Source organism: Pseudovirgaria hyperparasitica (genome assembly GCF_010093815.1).
Source record: "Pseudovirgaria hyperparasitica strain CBS 121739 unplaced genomic scaffold EJ05scaffold_10, whole genome shotgun sequence".
Lineage (NCBI taxonomy): Eukaryota > Fungi > Ascomycota > Dothideomycetes > Acrospermales > Acrospermaceae > Pseudovirgaria > Pseudovirgaria hyperparasitica.
In genome coordinates, this window is record NW_022985558.1 from 234,026 (window position 1) to 253,458 (window position 19,433).

At 52.3% G+C, this 19,433-nt stretch overlaps 7 protein-coding genes across 7 annotated transcripts; 2 read left to right on the forward strand and 5 right to left on the reverse strand.

Moving 5' to 3' along the window:
• Positions 1-19: 19 nt before the first annotated feature.
• EJ05DRAFT_466094 (uncharacterized protein) lies at positions 20-4,458 on the reverse strand. Its single transcript, XM_033742798.1, has 4 exons — positions 4,285-4,458; positions 3,992-4,207; positions 1,398-3,935; positions 20-1,344 (listed from the first exon to the last, which is right to left on the reverse strand). Exons 1-4 carry the CDS (start codon positions 4,360-4,362, stop codon positions 25-27), a joined length of 4,152 nt encoding a protein of 1,383 aa, XP_033599308.1. The 5' UTR covers positions 4,363-4,458; the 3' UTR covers positions 20-24.
• A 333-nt stretch (positions 4,459-4,791) lies between these two features.
• EJ05DRAFT_511639 (uncharacterized protein) lies at positions 4,792-6,400 on the reverse strand. The gene is made up of 2 exons (XM_033748257.1): positions 5,376-6,400; positions 4,792-5,285 (listed from the first exon to the last, which is right to left on the reverse strand). The coding sequence occupies exons 1-2, from the start codon at positions 5,976-5,978 to the stop codon at positions 4,998-5,000; spliced, it is 891 nt and encodes a 296-aa protein (XP_033599309.1). The 5' UTR covers positions 5,979-6,400; the 3' UTR covers positions 4,792-4,997.
• Positions 6,401-6,704: 304 nt separating this feature from the next.
• Positions 6,705-8,194, reverse strand: EJ05DRAFT_477093 (3-isopropylmalate dehydrogenase Leu2A). Its single transcript, XM_033744176.1, has 7 exons — positions 8,108-8,194; positions 8,035-8,054; positions 7,966-7,986; positions 7,843-7,911; positions 7,696-7,791; positions 7,020-7,647; positions 6,705-6,970 (listed from the first exon to the last, which is right to left on the reverse strand). Exons 1-7 carry the CDS (start codon positions 8,136-8,138, stop codon positions 6,732-6,734), a joined length of 1,104 nt encoding a protein of 367 aa, XP_033599310.1. The 5' UTR covers positions 8,139-8,194; the 3' UTR covers positions 6,705-6,731.
• Positions 8,195-8,564: 370 nt separating this feature from the next.
• On the reverse strand, positions 8,565-9,938 carry EJ05DRAFT_493409 (uncharacterized protein; the record flags this gene model as incomplete). Its single annotated transcript, XM_033746113.1, has 1 exon — positions 8,565-9,938. One exon carries the CDS (start codon positions 9,936-9,938, stop codon positions 8,565-8,567), a length of 1,374 nt encoding a protein of 457 aa, XP_033599311.1.
• A 1,960-nt stretch (positions 9,939-11,898) lies between these two features.
• On the forward strand, positions 11,899-13,582 carry EJ05DRAFT_440491 (uncharacterized protein; the record flags this gene model as incomplete). The annotated part of the gene is made up of 2 exons (XM_033741932.1): positions 11,899-12,684; positions 12,737-13,582. 2 exons carry the CDS (start codon positions 11,899-11,901, stop codon positions 13,580-13,582), a joined length of 1,632 nt encoding a protein of 543 aa, XP_033599312.1.
• A 1,851-nt stretch (positions 13,583-15,433) lies between these two features.
• Positions 15,434-16,105, reverse strand: EJ05DRAFT_486888 (uncharacterized protein; the record flags this gene model as incomplete). The annotated part of the gene is made up of 2 exons (XM_033745569.1): positions 15,434-15,714; positions 15,829-16,105. 2 exons carry the CDS (start codon positions 16,103-16,105, stop codon positions 15,434-15,436), a joined length of 558 nt encoding a protein of 185 aa, XP_033599313.1.
• A 2,634-nt stretch (positions 16,106-18,739) lies between these two features.
• EJ05DRAFT_486889 (uncharacterized protein) lies at positions 18,740-19,423 on the forward strand (the record flags this gene model as incomplete). The annotated part of the gene is made up of 1 exon (XM_033745570.1): positions 18,740-19,423. One exon carries the CDS (start codon positions 18,740-18,742, stop codon positions 19,421-19,423), a length of 684 nt encoding a protein of 227 aa, XP_033599314.1.
• Between the last annotated feature and the right edge of the window lie 10 nt (positions 19,424-19,433).

A 19,433-nucleotide genomic window follows, 5' to 3' on the forward strand; every position in this document is an offset into this window, starting at 1 on the left:
TCCCATCTCCCATCTCCCCCCTACCTACGGCGCCCCCCGACTCAACACCGGCGCATCCGCCCCAGTAAGCGCACCATGCGGCACAGACACAGACCCAGACACATCACCACCACCACCACCACCACCAATCTGCACCTTCTTGCTCTGCGTCGCACCACCCGTCGCACCACCACCACCACCAACACCACCACCCACACCCCCACCATTCGCCGTCCAATTATCCAACAACCTACCCACCTCCCTAAAACTAACCGGCTTAGTCATATACAAATCAAACCCGCACAGAAACGCCTCGCTCTGATCACGCTCACTCGCCAGGCCCGTCAGCGCAATAATCAGCGCCGGAGGCTGTTGCTGCTGCTGCGTAAGACGATCCCCCGCCGCAAGTCTAGCGCAAGCCTGGGCCTCGATATGGCGGATATGGCGGGTAGCCGTGAAGCCGTCGGTGGGCATGCTGAGATCCATAAAGATGATCTGCGGGGGTGTAGGGGGGTCGGCGGAGAAGAGGCGTTCAAAGGTTGAGATGGCGACGCTGCCGTCGTCGGCGAGGAAGACTTTTGAGGACGGGATTGCGCGTTTGGTCATGTATGTTTGGAGGAGGCGGAGGTTGATTTTGTTGTCGTCGACGAGGAGGAGGCGGGGGATGATTTTTTCCGAGGGGGAGGTGGGTTGGGTGCGGAGGGATGGGGGTGTGATTGTGAGGGCTGCGGTGGTGCTCATGGGTGAGACGGCGATGTTTTCGTAGGATGTTGGCTCGGTCTTTCTTGCGGATAGCTGTCTGTGTACTGGCGGTCGAGTTGAAGGGCTCGACACGATGGGAGGTCGCGGTGTAGTCGCGGCATCAGTAGATGCTGGTGTGGTTGTAGTGCCGCTGGTAGAGCTGTTTACGGGCGCGAGCGCAACATCCGAGGGAAAGGGGAAGCCACCGTTCGCCGCACCAGCATTTGCTGAATGATGCGGGTGCCGTGAATCACTTAATGTCTCTACAGTGTTCATGGCCATCTGCGCATTCATGCTATCCTCGCGAGCAAGAGTGTTTCCAGCCTGAATGATGTTGACGTCGGCCTGTTCGGCGCTGGACGGCGCAAGTGTTGCGCGCTCGACGCCCTCCACAATCGTCTCCACAGCGATCGAATTACGGTGTGAAGATGTAGCGCTATGGCCATTCGTGATTGCATGCACTTTCTCGAGTCCAAGCTTCAGAGCCGTGGCCAGCTTATACGGACCTACAGGTAGACTGACAAACTCCAAAGTCCCTGCGGTAGAGAACGCCTTCACAGTAGCATGTCTGGAGGCGTTGGTGCATAAGACAATAATGAGGGCGTGCTTATCAGCGGATGAAAGCTGCGTAAAGTCAGTCAGCCAGCATTCCAAGTCTTGTAAAAGGCCAAGCTTACATTGCGTTGTGCAGACAGAAGCGCCTGTAGGTCAATCTCGTCTACAACAATGACATCCGGATTCAGCTGCGAGGTCCAGTCGACTACCGCGCCAAACTTGTACCACTCAGTAAAGTACTGTGTGAGACACTGCTTGAGTGACGCGGCGCTCTGCGCGTGATGCGCCGCCTCCTCCCGGTGCTCCGTCCAGAAGTGGGCAACGAGTCGATCCTGGCAAAGGGTCTGCAAGGCAGCAATGCAGTCAAACTTCCCCCGGTCCGGCACACTCGTGACAGAGGTTGGCGTAGACGCAGTTGTACTACTCCCAGGAGGCGAGGTTTTGGCCATCGGTAGCTTGACAGTGACTTCCGTCCCAATGCCAACCTCACTCTGGATAGAGATGTCGCCATTCAGCATCGCTATAATCTCCTTGACGAGCGACAGCCCAAGACCAGTCCCGGGGTTCAGCGAATTCTCCTGGCTAAACGGCGTGAACAGCTTCGAGCGCATAAATTGTGGCGAGATGCCCTGTCCTGTATCTTTGACTCGCAGCCGTACCATGGTGGCCTCTTCGGCAGGCTTCCCCTTGTCCCTGTCATCGGCGACAATGTCCAATGCGACTATGATATGACCGCGCTGTGTGTACTTGAGCGCATTCCCAAACAAATTCATGACTATTCTGCGGAACGCGCCGGGCTGCGTCAAGAAAGACCAGCTTTCGCGACGCTCGATATCAATAATGATCTCAACATCAGCCCGTTGGATTGCGAAGCGACTGTTTGGAGCATTGCTCCTCATTGACCTGCTGCGGGCTGGCAAGGCTAGATCGGCAGTATCGTATTTGCTAATGTCCCTGAACTCCTTTCCGGTAGCAACACCCTCGACCACTTCCTCGGTAATCACGGACAAATCGACGAAGCCGTATATGTTCAGCGAAGGGTTCGGGAAATTCGACTTGCCCTCGCCCCTCCCCTTTCTGTCTCTGTCAATACGAGCTGCATTTCGCTCAAAGTTGTTCAGCTTGGAGTAGTCCAGGACCATCGATATGGTATCAAGCAGGGTCACAGCACAGCTGTTGGCAGTATCAATCAAGGAGTGCTGAAAGGCCGTGCAATCGGTATCGTTGAGAAACTCCATAGACCCAAGGATCCCATGAAGCGGAGACCTAAGCTCATGAGATATCGAGCCGATGAAATTCTGCTTCTGCAGATCCGCACTGAGCGTCGCCAGCCTTGAGATCTCCGTCGCCACACAATTGCAAAACGCAATACTGTAGAGAAAGTCCGTGGCCCTGGAGATTGTACGGAACTGTGACGAGTTGTAAATGAAGCACGGTGCCCATCGTCCGGATATAGAGTCCCACAACGGCACGAATGTGATCTGCCTTGCTCCTGGAAAGTGAAAGGCCAGCTGATCCATGTCTTCCCTCTGTTGATCCTGGGGCATGCTATCACGCCGGCCATGCGAATTCGCGGTACCTGGCGTTTGCCCATCACTAGATGGAGTCGAAGCGAGGTACAGGTCGGCGTCAAGAGTAAAGAGCTTCCCTCGGGGGTACTTCTGAATCATCTTTCCTAGGGCGGAAGGCGGTAAGGGTATGTAAGACGGATATGCGCTTGCCAAGGTAGCCGGAGAATGTGCTCCGCCAAGGACCTCACACGGCTTTTCGTTGTAATTGCTAAAATACGACTCCCTCTCTTTGTTTGAAAGGAACTGCGTCGGTGTGGCGATGATACTGCTGATGCTTCCACGGCGATCTGGACTGGTAGGAATATCCGGTATGTCTGGCGCCTGGCTGGGATCAGGCGTAGGTTTTTGGTTAGAAAAGCTCGCATGCGTGCCCCTTGATGTATCAAGCATGAACACAACACCGCCTCCGCCCTCGAGCGACATGGACTCGTAGAGCAGACTGGCCGCTCTCTTGTACGTGCTGACATGCTCAGTATCCTCGACATTGACATTCTGATCAGCCTGCGACTTGGTGTTTACATGCGTCGATTCCAGCACATCGTCACTGGCCATCCGAGCCACGGACATGCGTCGAGGACTCACAGGGTCTATGAGCTCGGTGTAATCGTCGTAGGTCGGCATGGTCGGCGATGCCAGCGACTCCTTGGCCAAGGACTGGATTATCGAGTTCTTCGTGGCAGACATGCCTCTCTTCCGCTTTCTGCTTGCATACTCTGGATCGACAAACGCCGCAAGACACATGTTCATGTTGAGAGCCCTTCTTTTGTCCGCCTTGTCCCGGAGCAGCTCTAGATGCGTCATGACGTTCTTTGCGATGCCGGCCATGAATTGCAGCATCCTGGGAGCAATGGGCTTGCGTGGCACGACATCGACGGCGAATAGAGAGCCAATATTGATGCCTTTTTTCGTAGTGATTGGCACTCCACAGTAGTATCGAAAGCTCGGGGGCCCCGCAATGAACGGGAGATGGTTGTAGCGGGGATCCTCGGCGAGGTTGAGGATCTCAAAATACGCTGGATCGCCAGGATTCTTGGGCTGCTGTTGTAGAGTCTGCTCGCACAATCGCCCTTCTCTGGGAACACTGGTACACTACCACAACTGGTCAGCAATCTTGCCGCATTGAAAGCCATGTGAAGAATGCTTACAGCTGCCCATTCCGTCTCGTCATACGTCTCCGAACCATCGAACCCGCCAACGCCCTCAGCAACAAAATACTGCGTCTGTCGATCTGTGAGGGAGACGAGGGCGCGGTCGCAATTCAATCGGTAGGCTAGCAGCTGTGCCTGGGATGTCAGGACCGAGTCTGGCTCGGAGCTGCGCTTGACACCAATAGTGTTCGGTCTGAAATACTTGTACAGCTCCTAGAACGTCCAGAGACACCCGTCAGCACTTTATTCTCGAAACCCCGGGCGATTGGAGTAGCCCAGCTGACACGTACCTTTGCGCGGATGCCATGGTTGTCTGCCACCACAGGCTCTTGCACAGCAGCAGCCTGTTGCCGGCTATCGCAGTCCATACGGAGCTAGCTGCGGAGATGAGATGTGCGTGGATATGGTGTGAGAGGGCAGTCTAGGAAGAAGGAAGCTGGTCATATTGTGGCATGAGAGGTTCGTACAGGATTGTAATATCAGTCGTTTTCTTTGCGGCCGCAAACGAGGCCCATGGGAGTTGCAGGGATCAGCGCCAATCGACGAGGGGCCCAGCCACTGTTTGTGTATGGGTGGCACGGCCAGTGAACCCTGATTGTGTGGCGGTGCGCGGACCTAGTGCCGACATCTAGACCACTTCCCCACTGTCGATCAAGACAGATTACTGATATTTATGCCCTCATGTGTGAGAAGAGTATGCAGTGTCTGTCAGTTTCCGAGTTCACAACATGTACGGTATCCACACTCCAGGCGGCATATTATGTCCCGAGAAGGAGCCTACACAAGCAGAAGCATGTAGGTACTTAATTCCCGAGGAAAAAGACTTATGTAACTACTGGCCAGCAGACATACCCAGGTATCCATGCACTGCAGCCATAAACGTATGGACAATCGATGATAACAAGCTATACTGAACTGTTGCGTTAAACAGCGCTGCGCGTCACTCTTATCCTATCCCGCACTTACATCCCTTATCCCTACGCCAAACCATCCATCCCCCTCCCTAGACCGCATCAGCCGTCTCCGTCGGCGGATGACAGACATGGCAATCCTCATATATGATCCCACAAAAGTCACGGATCGGCTGCCGGGTGTCCGAATCATCCGCGATGAAATGCCCCCTGACACACTCCCACTTCCACAGCCCATCCACACTCGACCTCCGCAGGCGATTCTCAAGCCATCTACCCAGCTGGTTCTCGCCGGGCGTCCACGAGTCGAGGCTGAAGCGGATGCTGTCAAACTTGACGCCTTCTGCAGTCTTGAACGCCTGGCTCGCGTGGTACCATACCTATAGTCAGATGTCAGTTCGGCCATTACGGGGAGGGAAGGAGACAGGTCCAAAAAGTAGCTGTCTCAAGTTTGTTTATGAACGACATACCCAGAGCGGATTCCAGAGAGGATTGCTAATGGGCCGGATATGCAGCGTGACAGACTCCAGCCGCTCACATTTTCGCAGCTTCTCGCACACGCGGTCGCACAGCGCCCATTCCAAGGGCATGAAGCGCGGATCGTGGGTGCCCATCATGGCCGGCGTGGTGGCGAAGCGCAGCTCGCATCTGCGGATGCTCTTGAGCATCTGCGCGCTGATGGTCCAGAGAGAGGCGTCCTTGTAGTTGTGCTCGTCGACGTAGAGTGTGAACTTGGACTTTGCGCTCATGACATCGTGGAACTCGCGGTGGAGCTGGTGGTTCGCCATCATGACGCCGGCATGCTTCGAGAGACTTGAGCGTCGGTTGAACAGGCTGTTGAATCGATCTAGTCGTGTCTGAGATCGTTGCGGTGTCTTTGTTGGGTAGGATATTCCTTCCTCTGGCAGCAACTCATCGTACACCATATCTCGCAGCTCAGCGGGGAGGTTGAGGAACGGAAAGGGCTTCATCTCCTGCTGCGGCCGCGTCGATAGCCAGTATACGAAGAGCAACGGTACTGAGATAAGTATGGCTACTGCCAATGTGCTGATAGTCCCATGATCCAAAGCCATGATGATGTACGATATACGTCTCGATTGATCAAAGATCAAAGCAGGTGTGAATTCAACGAACCTTGGAGAGGAAAGAAAACCCCAGCAAAGTCCACGATGCTCCCAGGCAGCTGCAGTTGACCAAGGACAATAGACTGGTACCTAAATGCTAAATGCTGATGAATAGCTGGAGATAGATGGCCAATAAGTGCTGCCTGTCAGCCACGGCGATCACAGTCGCGGCTAACGAATGGAATTGAAAGCACCGTCCCGTCACGCGCTACGAGTGAAACAATAGGCTCGCACCTCCGGCATCGTCGGCTCGATGGGTGCCGTTCGCAAAGTATATCTCTCCAGCGGTGAATTCGCGAGTGAACTGGGGATGGAGGCTACATACGAGCTCATTGTTTACATAGGGATGTTTGCAATCTAGAGACAGTGGACCGGATCTATTTTTGGCTTTATGGCGGCCTGAGGCTGTCACAGCGCCCCTTAGTAGGCTAAACTCTGGCAGGTGTGGGGCGTCTATCGGATGGATGGGGCTCAGCTCAGGTACCCGTCCGCTTACCATGTGGCAGACAGGTGCGACAGGAGATGTTAAATTGTTATTAACATCTTAGTATATTATTGTTCTCTGCGTGTCACAAAGAGAGCTGATTACAGGGATGCATCACGGAGAGGGCTCCGTCCGATACAGGGGTGGCCGTTGTGACTGTTGTACAGGAGCAAACTGTTTATTTCACTTCTGGGCTGACCCTCTTACGTAGGATTGGCTTAATTCTTGCTCAATATCTCGGCGAGCTCCTTCACGACTGCGTCACCAACCTCAGAGGTTGTGTTCTTTCCTCCAATGTCCGCAGTCTTCACTCCATTCTCAATAGCCCTTCGGACTGCCTCGTCCACGGCCTTGGCGATGTCGGGTAGGCATAGCGAGTACTTCAGCATCATGCCTATTGACAGGATTGCAGCGACGGGATTCACTATTCCTTGTCCGGCAATGTCGGGTGCCGAGCCTGTTATGGGTCAGTGACTACACGACTGCAAGGAATAATCCTGGCTCACCATGAATTGGCTCGTAAACACCATTGACTCTTGTCTTTCCGTCAGGGATAGACATAAGACTGGCACTTGGAAGCAGCCCAAGACTACCCGGAATGACGCTAGCTTCGTCACTGATGATATCACCAAACAGATTACTTGTCACGACGATTCCGTTCAGTGCGCGCGGGTTCCTGACCATGAGCATAGCTGCAGAGTCAATGAGGTGGTGTGTGATGGACAGCTGCGGGAACTCGTTCTTCATTATGTCCGTCACCGTCGCACGCCAGAGCCGACTCGTTGCCATGACGTTGGCCTTGTCGAGGCTGAACACAGGCAAGGGAGGTTTTTCTTGCAGAGCGAGGTACGCCGCCAGTCGTGTCACACGAGCAATCTCGTCGCGCGTGTATTCCTCAGTGTCGAAGGCGAAGCCCTTGTCGTCTACCTCTTGCCTCTTTCCAAAGTATATGCCGCCTGTCAACTCGCGGATGATGTTGAAGTTTACACCTTTGCATACCGACTCTTTCAAGGGGGAGTTCTCGACGAGGCTCTCGGATGCGAAGAAGCAGGGTCGCAGGTTGCCGAAAAGCTGGAGCTCTTTCCGAAGCTTCAGGATACCTTGCTCTGGGCGGACTTGACCAGTGCCCCATTTCTATATGGCTTTAGCATGACAGTCTCACTGCGTGCAGGTAGTTGTTACCGGTCCTCCGACAGCGCCGAGAAAAATCGCATTGGCATTGCTCGCGGCCGTGAGCGCGTCGTCCGTGAGAGGCGATCCCGTCGCGTCAATTGAACACTGTCTGACCGTGAGTGACGAACTGGTGCTGTGATGCGCAAGCTATCTTACGCCTCCAAGTAGCTGGTTATCGATCTCAAAGGAGATGTCAGGCCTTGACTTTTCGATCGTCTTGAGCACCTAGTAACTCCCTGTTAAAACCCACTTATCCGCGTTTCTGGATGGTTTACTGACCTTGAGTGCTTCTGCTGTGACCTACATGGTGTGAGCGCGAGTTGCCAATGGTTGAGCTCTGCAACTTACTTCAGGTCCGCAATAGTCGCCTGCAAATATTAACTCTGGTCAATTGAACAGTTGGACAAATGTAGCTGCGTACCTGCAAAGACGACAATCTTGAAAGCGCCCATGGTAAATGATACAGAGCGGAGGTCAACGTTTTTGTTGGCTGTCAATATATCGACTATCGCGAAAGCACGAAGCCTCCAAGACTTTCCGCATGCCGGCGGGGTTGGCGGGGACGGTTCAGGCGATATCGGCGCTTGTTACAGCTGTCCGGAGCGAAGAAAGGAGTCTAGCTCCAATCAGGCTTAGTTCTATTTACGACTGATCCAAGGACACAACAGAGGTTTCGTTTTCCACATTCAGGAGACATCCTAACGCTAGGAATTGACTGCAGTGGAACGTGTAGCTACCAGCACAAGATGCCATGATTACTATGGCGTTGCTGAAGACTACATCTGGGATACATAGAGAGGTAGGAAGTGATGTGCTTCCCATATGCTCGTCAACCATTTCAAGCAGCGACATGTATTCACGATTACTCTCCATGGTCATCATTCTTTGCTAATCTCTTCTGCAACCGCTTCCAAACTCTCCTTGAAAATTGAACATGCCGTGCTCAATTCCTCCTCCGATATCTTCAACGCTGGTATAAAACGTAGTACGTCAAACACACTTGTACTCAGCAGCAGCATATTCCGCTTCAAGCATTCCTGGACCACCTTTGGTGCGATCTGGGGCTGCTGCTTCGCGAACATTGCAGCAGCGTTTTGCGATCCAGCTTTGGATGGCGTGCGTGCAAATTGCAAGCCGACCATCAACCCTCGCCCACGAACGTCTTCGATGAGATTGCCAGCCTTGGTACCGCTCGCCTTGAGCTCGTTCAGGAAACCAAAAAGCTGCTTCGACCGCGCTGCGACATTGTCGAGCACCTTCTCCTCCTTGAAGACCTGCAGCACTGCCCTTGCTGCCGCACACGCCACTGCATTGCCCGCATACGTCCCACCCATACTGCCAGGCTTCTGCTTATCCATTAGTTCCTTACTCGCCACGATGCCAGACAGTGGGAAGCCGTTCGCAACGCCCTTTGCGAATATCAACACGTCAGGACGCACACCAGATTCTTCGACGAAGAACATGGTGCCAGTGCGGCCGTAGCCGGATTGAACCTCGTCACAGATGAGTAGGATGTTGTTCTCGTCACAGATACGGCGTAGACCGTGGAGGAACTCTGGCGGTGCTGGCACATAGCCGCCTTCGCCAAGGACGGGCTCCAGGAGAATCGCTGCCGTGTCAGACGGGGCTGTTTGTTGCTGTAGGGTCAGTTTGAGTTGATGTAGAGCCTCAGTGACGAGTTCCTCGGTGCTGTTCTCCGGCGTTGCGCACCATTGGCTATAATACGGGAATGCGGTTGCGAAGACTCCACTCATAAGCGGACCATGGCCTTCGCCGTATATGGTCTTGCTGCGTGTTAATGAAGCTGTGGCGTTCGTACGGCCATGGTACGAGCCCTGCATGACGATGATGTTTGGCTTCTTTGTAGCTGCACGTGCGAGTTTGACTGCGGCTTCGACGGCTTCAGCGCCAGAGTTCCAAAAGAAGAATGTGTCGAGCGACTTGTGCGGCATGATCGGGAGCATATCTTGGATGAGCTCGACTTGGGTCTTGTTGAAGCCAATGTTGACTTGAGCATGGGTGATCTTCATGCATTGTTTCGCGGCGGCCTCGCTGACCTTGGGGTGACAATGGCCTAGATTGACGACGCCAATGCCGGAGGTTAGATCGAGAAGCTTGACGCCTTTGTCGGTGGTGATGTAGCTTCCTTTCCCTTCCTCAAAGACGTGCTTGGTGAGACGGCCAATGCCTTTGGTGATGTGTGCCTCGCCAAACGCGGCGGCATCGAAGCTCTCTTTCTCCTGTGTAGTCATGGTTGACGAGAATGATCGCGTTGATGAGACGGTGGACCTCAGAGCAGATGCAGAGGAAGGAAAAAGTCTACGCAGGGCTGGGGCAGTCTTGTATAGACTCATAGTGTATCCAAGATGTTTCCAGCCAACAAACCACGGGCGGTCTCACACCTCAGTAGATGTTGATGACTTGATAAGCGGTGGGGACGACAGTGAGTAAGCAGACTCGCGCCGAAAGAGGAGGCTCGATACGGCGATGCTGATGCCTGAGGCATACCAGCGAATGGTTGTGGCACGTGTCCGTCATGAGAGAGTCCATCACTCTTCTTAATTACTCGTTATCATTCTCTTCTTACAGCATTTCCATCTCAGCTGTGACCACATCACATTGTCGACTGGAATTTAAGTCAGTGGCGATGGTCCTGAGATTCTGGCGCATTGTGTAAAGAGAAATGCCTTAAGTATCAACATCACCAACAATTATATCGCCAGGGCGCGCATGCAGCAGAGAAACCTTGAACTAGTCATCGAAAATTTACGGAAGAGACCGAAAGAGATGCGCTAACGCTACCATGGAGCAATGCTCAGCAATATACAATATAATGGAGAGTAAGGTTGTGAGTCGCTGCATCAGGCCCCGTGTTGCGCGGTCTCGACCTCACGCAGAGCGTCAGTGCATCGCTCACGCCATGACGATGCGTCAAATTCATCTCATTTGTACGTGGACTCGTCAGACTAATGGAGTGGCTATATATATCTAGTTACTGAATTTCCAAACAGAGTTACGACTGAGCTGCGACTGAGCTGCGACTGATCATGATAGCTCTATGCAGGAGCTGATCTGATGCCCTCCGAGGCTGTGTCGCGTCGCCCTTATGCGACACGACAGGCTGTGTATGCTTCGTAACCTCTCCCCAATCGAGCTGAGGCTAGCCAAGACAGAGAAGGTTTGGCACTTGATTCCACGCATAGGGGCGCAGCTGTAGACCGCCATGACGACACAGTCGCAATGCCAACACCGCCAGTCGCATTCTCAGAAAGCTTGTCGACTAAGTACTGATGCGTCGTAGCGGGCGATCTTAAAGACTTCAAATTCGAAAAGCAGTGGCTTTTCTGCAGTGGCTTTTTGTATTTATTTCCCGAACGCAAGCGCTTACTCAGCCTTGTTTTGCCTAGATGCGCGTTACGTTACCCCCGGAAAAGCATGCAGCCCTGCGGCGGAACAATCCGAATACGAACCCGATGTAGGAATTCGATAATCCTCATGAGAAGAATAATGATAATAATATTAATATAAAGCTCACGCGTCCACTCAAGTTGTCACGCAGAATTCTTTATTGCTAAGTCGACAAATAGTCTCTATAAACACACTGCTTGTGCAAATGTATACATACCCAGATGCAAAGATAGAACAACGTGTTGCTCCAATGGTTTGCTTGATGCCTTAGGGCATATCTGACTCGTAGCTGTCGTAAATCCCTTGCTTGACATGAAGAGCATGGAGAACTTGGCAAGATAGCCAAGACGTAATGCTCTCCTACGAGCCAGCAGCATCTCTGGGCTCTACATGTCGTCGTACTTGTGCATTCATAAAGTAGTAAGAGTGTAAAATACCAGTTTGCTCGAGGAAATTACAGGGTGGTACGATGCTTTCTAACGGCCCGATAAGGAAAGATGTGTTGGCTCCAGTGATATGCGGCAGTGATCAGCAGACGGGCCGCCCCATATATCATAGTTATATCAAGTAGCGGCCCTGCCCAAAGACAAAATATCCGAGAGGGGGTTCAGGTATGATTTCACTCAAAACACTCACTCCGAAGGCTTCGTACTCCAGGATGGACAAGTCCGAGACTGAGGCCGCAGAGTAAGTGACAACTCTCCACCATCTAGGTGTCCGCTCGCCCTCATATACACGCCTCTGACGGCCTTTTGTAGCGTACCGGTCACGGAGGAGCCCGTCGCGCCATGGATCTCTTCGCCCATGTTGAGATGGAATGGCGAGACTGAAGCATTCTCGCCGCGACACGAAGCCTCCACCATCGAGCTCTTCTTCGATCTCTTCTTCGTCGCCAATCTCGCCACTTTCACCGACTACCATGCCATCACGAACTGGGACAACTTTGGCTCGTATATTGCCTTCTTCGCCATCCTCTGGGTCTCATGGTTCCAAATCACCACGTTCGACGTCAGATTCGCCGCCGACTCGGTCTGGGAGCGAGGCTGCAAAGTCGTGCATTGTCTCTACTTCATCTCCATTATGTTGGTCGGATACAAGGCCGAGCCATCGTTCGTAGATCCGAAAATTCCAGATTGGGTGCATCAAACGCTGTGTTTCGCCATGTTGATAAATCGCGCCTGGCTGGGCATACAATATCTAGTCACCACCATATACAGCACCAGACCCGGCCATCACCCAAAGGACGTTGTTCTGCCGCTTGCGATTCAGTCAGGTCTATTCTTCCTCACGGGCGGAGTCTACGGTGCGCTCGCCGGGACTTTCCATGACAGGAAAGGCGACATTGCCGGTTTCTACTCCGCCATCTACCTGACCCTGACGATAGAGTTGATGGCCACTCTGGGAATCAGCATGCGATGGCGCAAACTGTCCTTCCGTGCAACACATCTCAACGAGCGACTCGGCTTGCTCGGCATCATCATCATCGGCGAGGGTGTGATCGGTCTGACAAAAACAATCATCAACACCATGGGCAGGACAGGTCCCGACTATCTCTACTACGCGCTGATATTCTGCAACGTCTTGATCCTCGTAAGTATCTCGCGTCATTTCTACCATCCTCACTGCTGACCACGCTCAACAGCTCTTCATGTGGCAACTCTACTACGACAACCTCCCACGCTACCGCTTCGGCACCATCAAACAACAGCTCTGGGCCGCCCTCCACTTCCCCATGCACCTCGCCATCCTCGGCGTCGCCGAAGGCACCCGCCAGATCATCCTCGCCTACTTCGCCGTCGAGCACGAAGACCTCGTCCTCGGCGACGTAACCAACGCCTGCAACACCGAACACCTCGACGGCACCGCCCTCTCCGAACGTCTCAGCAAGACAATCAAAAGCCTCAAGCTCGACTCCTCCTGCCCCGGCCGCGAGAGCCTGCCCTTCATCTACGACCAGATCGCCCTCCTCGGCAACTCCACCGGCGTATGCAGCGCCGCAAACATAACCAACCCGGACAACGTCGCGCCCGGGCTCGGCGGCGTGCCACGCGCCTTCGTAGACTACATCTCGCGCGCCACCGGCGGCGTCGTGCAGTCGCTCAACATCGAATACATCCCCGAGGCCGAGGCGTCCGGTCTGGCACAGAGCATGTCCGCGCGCAAGGTCGTCTACAACTACTACTGGGGCGCCATCCTGCTTCTGCTCGCCTGTCTAACCGCGTCGGCGCTGCTTGCCAAGGAGGGCCACCGGCTCGCGAGGATGCGCACGGTCAGTGTGGTCGTGCGGAGCGGCGTCGTGATGACCGTGGCCATGCTGCTGATGCTGGGCAATCTGTGGAAGGAGTTCCTGCGCCAGTTCAATGGCAGTCCGTGGGTGCTGCCGACGGTCGTGTTCATGTTCTGGGTTGTGGCGCTGGGCGATCGGTATAGCAAGGGCCGGTTGCAGAAGAAGCGTGAGGAACAGGCTGCTGGGGCGGCTTCGTCGTAGACTGTACTGTGACTTTGACTTTACTTTGTCTTGGCATTGGGGGGTGTGAAAATTTGATTGAAAAATATGTAATTAGCATTGCGCACTGCAGTATACACATACACACACGAATAGACACAAACCAAATTTTCTTTCCTCTCATCAGTAATTACAACCCACAACCTTTCAAACCCAATTTCAAGACCCATAATACCACAGATTCACATTCTTGGCATTCCGCCCCGTGCACTCCCTACCTAAACCCTCCATCCAACCCACGACTCGCGTGCATGCATACAGCGCAATTTAAACCCCCTATCCTACCCTATCCTATCCCATCCCATCTAATAACACGCATCCCCACCCCACATCCCACATCCCATGTGTCCATGCACCGGGCATGGAACATTCCAAACTTCGGCACTAGTTATTAGAAGACCGGGGACCGGGACCGGGGACGGGCTAGTCATGGAACATAAGCTTAAGTATAAACTCTGCTGGTGTTTTCTAAATATAGATTTGTGATTCGGGATGGATAGGGGGAGGGGTTTGTGGAATGGGAATTATGGTATTTTGGGTGGTTTTTTTTCCCGGTCTGAGTTGACTCTTCTCATGCTATTCAAGTTGTTCGAGAGTATGGTTTGTGGTGGTCTTGATTTGGCTTGACTTTACGGTTCATGCCTCGTTCTGTTGCGAGTGAGTGTGGAGGTGTATTGTGGAGGTGTGTGGATACTGGCGAATGTGAACGTGCAGTCTGAGACTGACGTTTAAGTCTTTTTGTGTCCGTTGCGGGTAGGTGATGTTGGGATTCTGGGCATGGGATATGGCTGTGGGTGTGAGCGCACTGGCGTGCTTTAGTGCTGTAGGTTGTTGCCGGGTCTAGGAACCTGGTGGACGCGTATATATGTGCGTATTGTGAGGATGATGATGATGTTCATGACAATGCTAGCGACAATACCGATCGACATAAACCAACAAACGAACAAACGACCGCACCAAAACACAAATTAGCACAACCTCAAACTAAAACTCACCGTCCATCGTCATCCCGTGCGTACTTTGACACCCAATGTCGACTACTACCAGTCGCTAGATGGTAGTCAGACAGCATCATTGCTGACAGTCGAAACGCGGTGTTTGCTAGTCTCTTGTACTTTTGTTCATGGTAGAAATTGTTGGACTCGAGGTTCGGTTCGGGACTAGGATTGGTGTGGTGGTGTTGATGAGATTCATTACAGTGTGGTCGGCTGGTGATGCTGCTATGAGACTGAGGGCTACTATGTTAATGTGTGGATGAGGCGAGTGGTGGACTAGACTGTTGCGAAGGGACGGATGGACGTAATCTTGGGTCTGTGGGGAAAAAGGAGGGAGGGAGCGAAGGAGATAGGGAATATATCTATATGTGTCTTGTCAGGATGATGTTTAGCTTTTTTTGTCATGGTCTTTGTGCATTGTTGAGCTTAATGGCTATGAATCCGGGCATTCGAATTCGAGTGCTTGCAAGATGTCATTGCTATCATGACGATGTATGTCTCTGCGCGATGATGTGGTCATAGAGGGGTGTCAGTGTAAACTTGCCATGCGCAAATGGGTAGACTGTGACTGCGAAAGCGTGCCTGTAACTTTGGTCTCGTGGCCGTACTTTCTACGGCCTTGCCATGGAGATATGAGGTTGGATGGGCTGTGGCGGTGGCAGTGATATTTTATTATCATGGTATCTACAGCACTCATTGGTTTCGAATTGACGGTGATAGTCTATTATGAGACGAAGATGTACATGACCAAATTCCGCTTGCCTGGGTTTCCAGAAGCTTCATCGTGTTTTCTTCATCGCTTCCTAGCCATGCTACAGCGCCAGGCAACTTCGAGCTCTTATGAGATTCCAGTTTGCACCGGCCGCAAGCTCAAGGAGTGTCGCGCTTCAAGCATGTGTAGATACTGAAGTGGCACCGCTTCATACTTCTCTCTGCCGATGAACCTCCAGTACCTCTGCTGCCTCATCTTGTCTTCCTTCTCTGTCTTGTCTTCCCTCTCTGTCTTGTCTTCCCTCTCTGTCTTGTCTTCCCTCTCTGTCTTGTCTTCCCTCTCTGTCTTGTCTTCCCTCTCTGTCTTGGCTCTCCCAACTCCTCTTTTCATCCCTCTCTTTCTTGTGTCTGTGCTGATACGACGGCAACTTCCAGTATCAATGGTCAGCAGTCAAGTTCTCTGAACGCAGACTGCTCTGCAACGACACTGCGCCATTTGAGGGCAAGCATTTCCAGACATACCTAACAGTTGTACTCCGTCAGCCTCTCTATGTCTCTTTCTAGCACTACTAGCTATTACTTTTAGATCCTTCTGGTAACTGTCCAGGTCAAGCCCAGAGACGCCAGATATGCTAGACTCTCCATGGTGCCTTGCTCCGCCGAATGTGCCTAGACATTGTATCGCTCCTATGCGTATTTCTCGCATGGCAGGACTGGCAAGTATATGACTACTCCGCACTCTAATCTTTTGCTGTGGGTGCCAGAGATGTTCTCTTTCTAGCATAGTAGCCACCTTCATATTTTGCTCGCCTCGTCAATGTAACCCTGTGATGAGGTATCGCTTATAAGTTATGTGTCTCGTCGTTCGCTTGTAGCAGATATTATCGCGACTAACGATGAACTCTTGCGAAGTGTCAATCGTTTTATCTCTAATAATCGTACAATCTCTTACTGTCGCCCCTTTGGAGCCTTGCTTTCCGTTTCTTCTTATGCACCTGTGTCCGTTATCTCAAGCTGTATACGAGGTTCTACATAAGATGTTAGCAAAGCCGTAGAGCTATCGGAACTGAGTGCTTTGATATACTGTGTAGCTGCTCTGTCTCTTGTCTGCTCGTGGTGTTATGAGTCTGGTATGCCCACGTTCTGCCGCACTGTAGTCTGTTGTATGGTATTTTGCTGGCCTACCTAGTCGTTATGTTGTAGCGACTTTCCTATCGTCGCCTGGCGTTTGCGATGCGCTGTTATCGCAGATAGAAGTGTGACGTACATTGTGGTATCACTGTAGAAAGTATCTCCACGACACGGAAGCCTGGAGGTAAATGGAAAGACGGGACGTGCAAAGAACAATCAGGTTCGCCATCTGGCACTCACGTCAGCTGTCATCTCTTTCAATTCGTTGCTGCCGGCGATATATTACCTGTACTGTTTCTTTTGTGTGTTGTCGTGTCTATTATCTCTCTCTCGGATTCGTGCCGCTGCTGTAGTGATAATTAGTAGCGCCAAAGTCGACACTATATAGTATTGCTCATTACGACAGGTTGCGTATGCGATACACACAGGTGTGGGAGGAAGAGTGAGGACTTGGCGACATTCGTCTATGCAATGTGTAAGAGATCGCTTGACGGTAAAGGTTGTGAGTTGGCTAGTTTGATGTTTGGTACTATATCGAGGCTCTCAAGCTCACACGAAGCGGGCAATAATCAACTCGTCCGAGAGCGGTAGCGTAAACATCAACATGGGAGACATAGGGTGGGCGAAACAACTCCTATCTCATTCTTGTCCAGCAAGATTCGACGACACAGACCAGCCTTGATCAAAATCTATGGAACTCCAATTTAGGATTAAGTCGACACTGTTAGAGTACACTACTTATCTATGAGACTTGTACATGCTAATTGATCGCAGGGTGTCAGATTGTAAAAATGGATTATTCTACTTGTTACATATTTCTCCTCTATGTTAATATCTAGCTACTTGATTGCAAGCTCTCCTACAAAGGTAGATGCAATAGTGATGATGCCAATGCTAGAAGGACAGGAGATCATGACTCTCTATACTCCTGCATTGGACATGCCGTTTCTTAGATCTCGCAAGATCTCATGGGGAAAATCAGCCTCGGCAGGTCATTGACTACATGGTAACATGGGACAGTGATGATCATGAATACACAGATTGATAGTGCACAAATTTTAATTCCCTACTTTGACTATTTCTGCTATCTACGATTCGTTGTGGGAACGCACTAATATAGACCTCTGTATTTGGACAAGAGGCAAGTCTATACGAAAGCCTTCTCCCGAGTATATACCACTCGTCGCTAGAGCCTAAGCAAGCAGCTTCATGAGCCTTATTGAAAGACACACCCTTGATCACTTTCAGATGCACTAGCCTGGAATGGCTTGTGCCTACAAATGAATGAATGCGTCGCCGATGAGATCCCGTGCGATCTCTAACTGGCGGACCTAGGACTCTGCTATACTCATTGACCAATTACAATCTCGATATGCCAAGAGCCATATATTTGTCATAGTCCAAGAGTCACTTCCAGTGTCCAGGGACATGTCAACACGATGCGTTGAATATGAACCCTGTTATGCCCTTACTTATGTTCGACTACCCGTCTATTTCGGCTATAGAAAATCAGGAACAGAGCTTCATGATGAGAAACCCGTCACAGAAAGCACTGGCCTCTTGCCACCTCCATCTCGCGTGCGTGAGCTGTACACACGAAGTGATTCTACAATGAAACACTGCGCAACTTTCCACTGTGCTGTAATCGCCGAACTCGCATAATATTAGGCCGATTGAGCTCCTACAATAGCTATTCCCACAAGCGGCTTACCATTACCTAATCTTCCTCATGATTCATCCCTGACTCCGATATACGGATCCTCAATCGTGCTATGTTAGCCGAAGCTACACGAGATCATGCCCATTGAGACTTCACAATAGCTGTTCTCATGAGCTCATGATAAGACCTATTCGTTGTCATCCCTTACAGCAGTACGTGGATCACGCCCGTGATCTGGAGACCCACATCACAAGCCAGGATGATTGATATTGGCATCGGCGGATGACCGGCGAACATGTACAAGAGCATGGTGTTCTACTTTCCAGATGAGAAGTGAACAGCATAAAGCCCTATCTAGGACGTGTCAAGACACTCGGTTAGATCCAGAGCTTCACGCAGCTCAGTGTTGCTCAGCCCAAAGCAGCTTAGGAATCGAGGGTTGGAAAAGTATATAAAGAATAGCCCCTTCCATACTTCTTCTTTCCTACAAGATCTTCAGCTTCTCGAGTATCAATTCGTCGTCCAGTCTGCTCTTCTTCTACACACAAGCCCTCTCTACTTCAAGTCAAGCTCCCGCACATCATCAGCTGCTCTCCTTTCAAGCACACCTCACCATAACACCACCTTCTAACTCTCGCAACCATGAACGAACACGGCGAGGACCCCGCCGACAGGGAGCTCTTCGACCAGAACGTCGCCATGCTTCTCCACGCCATGAAGGTATCAGACGCCGCTGATGCCGCTTGCGAAGAGCAGTCCGCCGCCGCCAACACCGAAGCAGCAGCGCCAGCTGCTCTTCCCACCACGACACCTGCCCTGCAACCCGCTTCCGCCACGCTGACAATCAGCACGCCCCTGCCCTCCCTCCCTGTCCGCTCCGCTCCGCCCGCCGCTGCCACCCTCACCACCACCGCACCCCCTGTCTCTGCCCCTCCGGCCCCTGACCGGGCTCGCCGCGCTGGAAACACCGCAGGAGTCCTCAGGGGTCTCACAGGTGAGCTACGGGGCACAAAGGTGCTCGGAAAGCTACGCAACGGCAACACGACGCATGTGATTTGCGACCAGGTCCGGACGGACCTCCGGAACGGCCTGCAACAGAGGCGTGACGATTTTTTGGAAGCACGTGAGGACATGGATTGCTTCGAATGTGCCACAGATGGCGGCCATTGCGATGGGGGCGCTGGCTGGACTGTAGCCTGTGGCAGATGCGCCACACTGGGACGGATCTGTGGGACCTTCAGTGGGAAGGTCATCACGGTGATGCCGTTGGCGCAGGGAGCTGGCGGTGACGGCTCGTCGCTTGGGTTGAGGTATTGGAAGAAATGAGGGGAGGGAG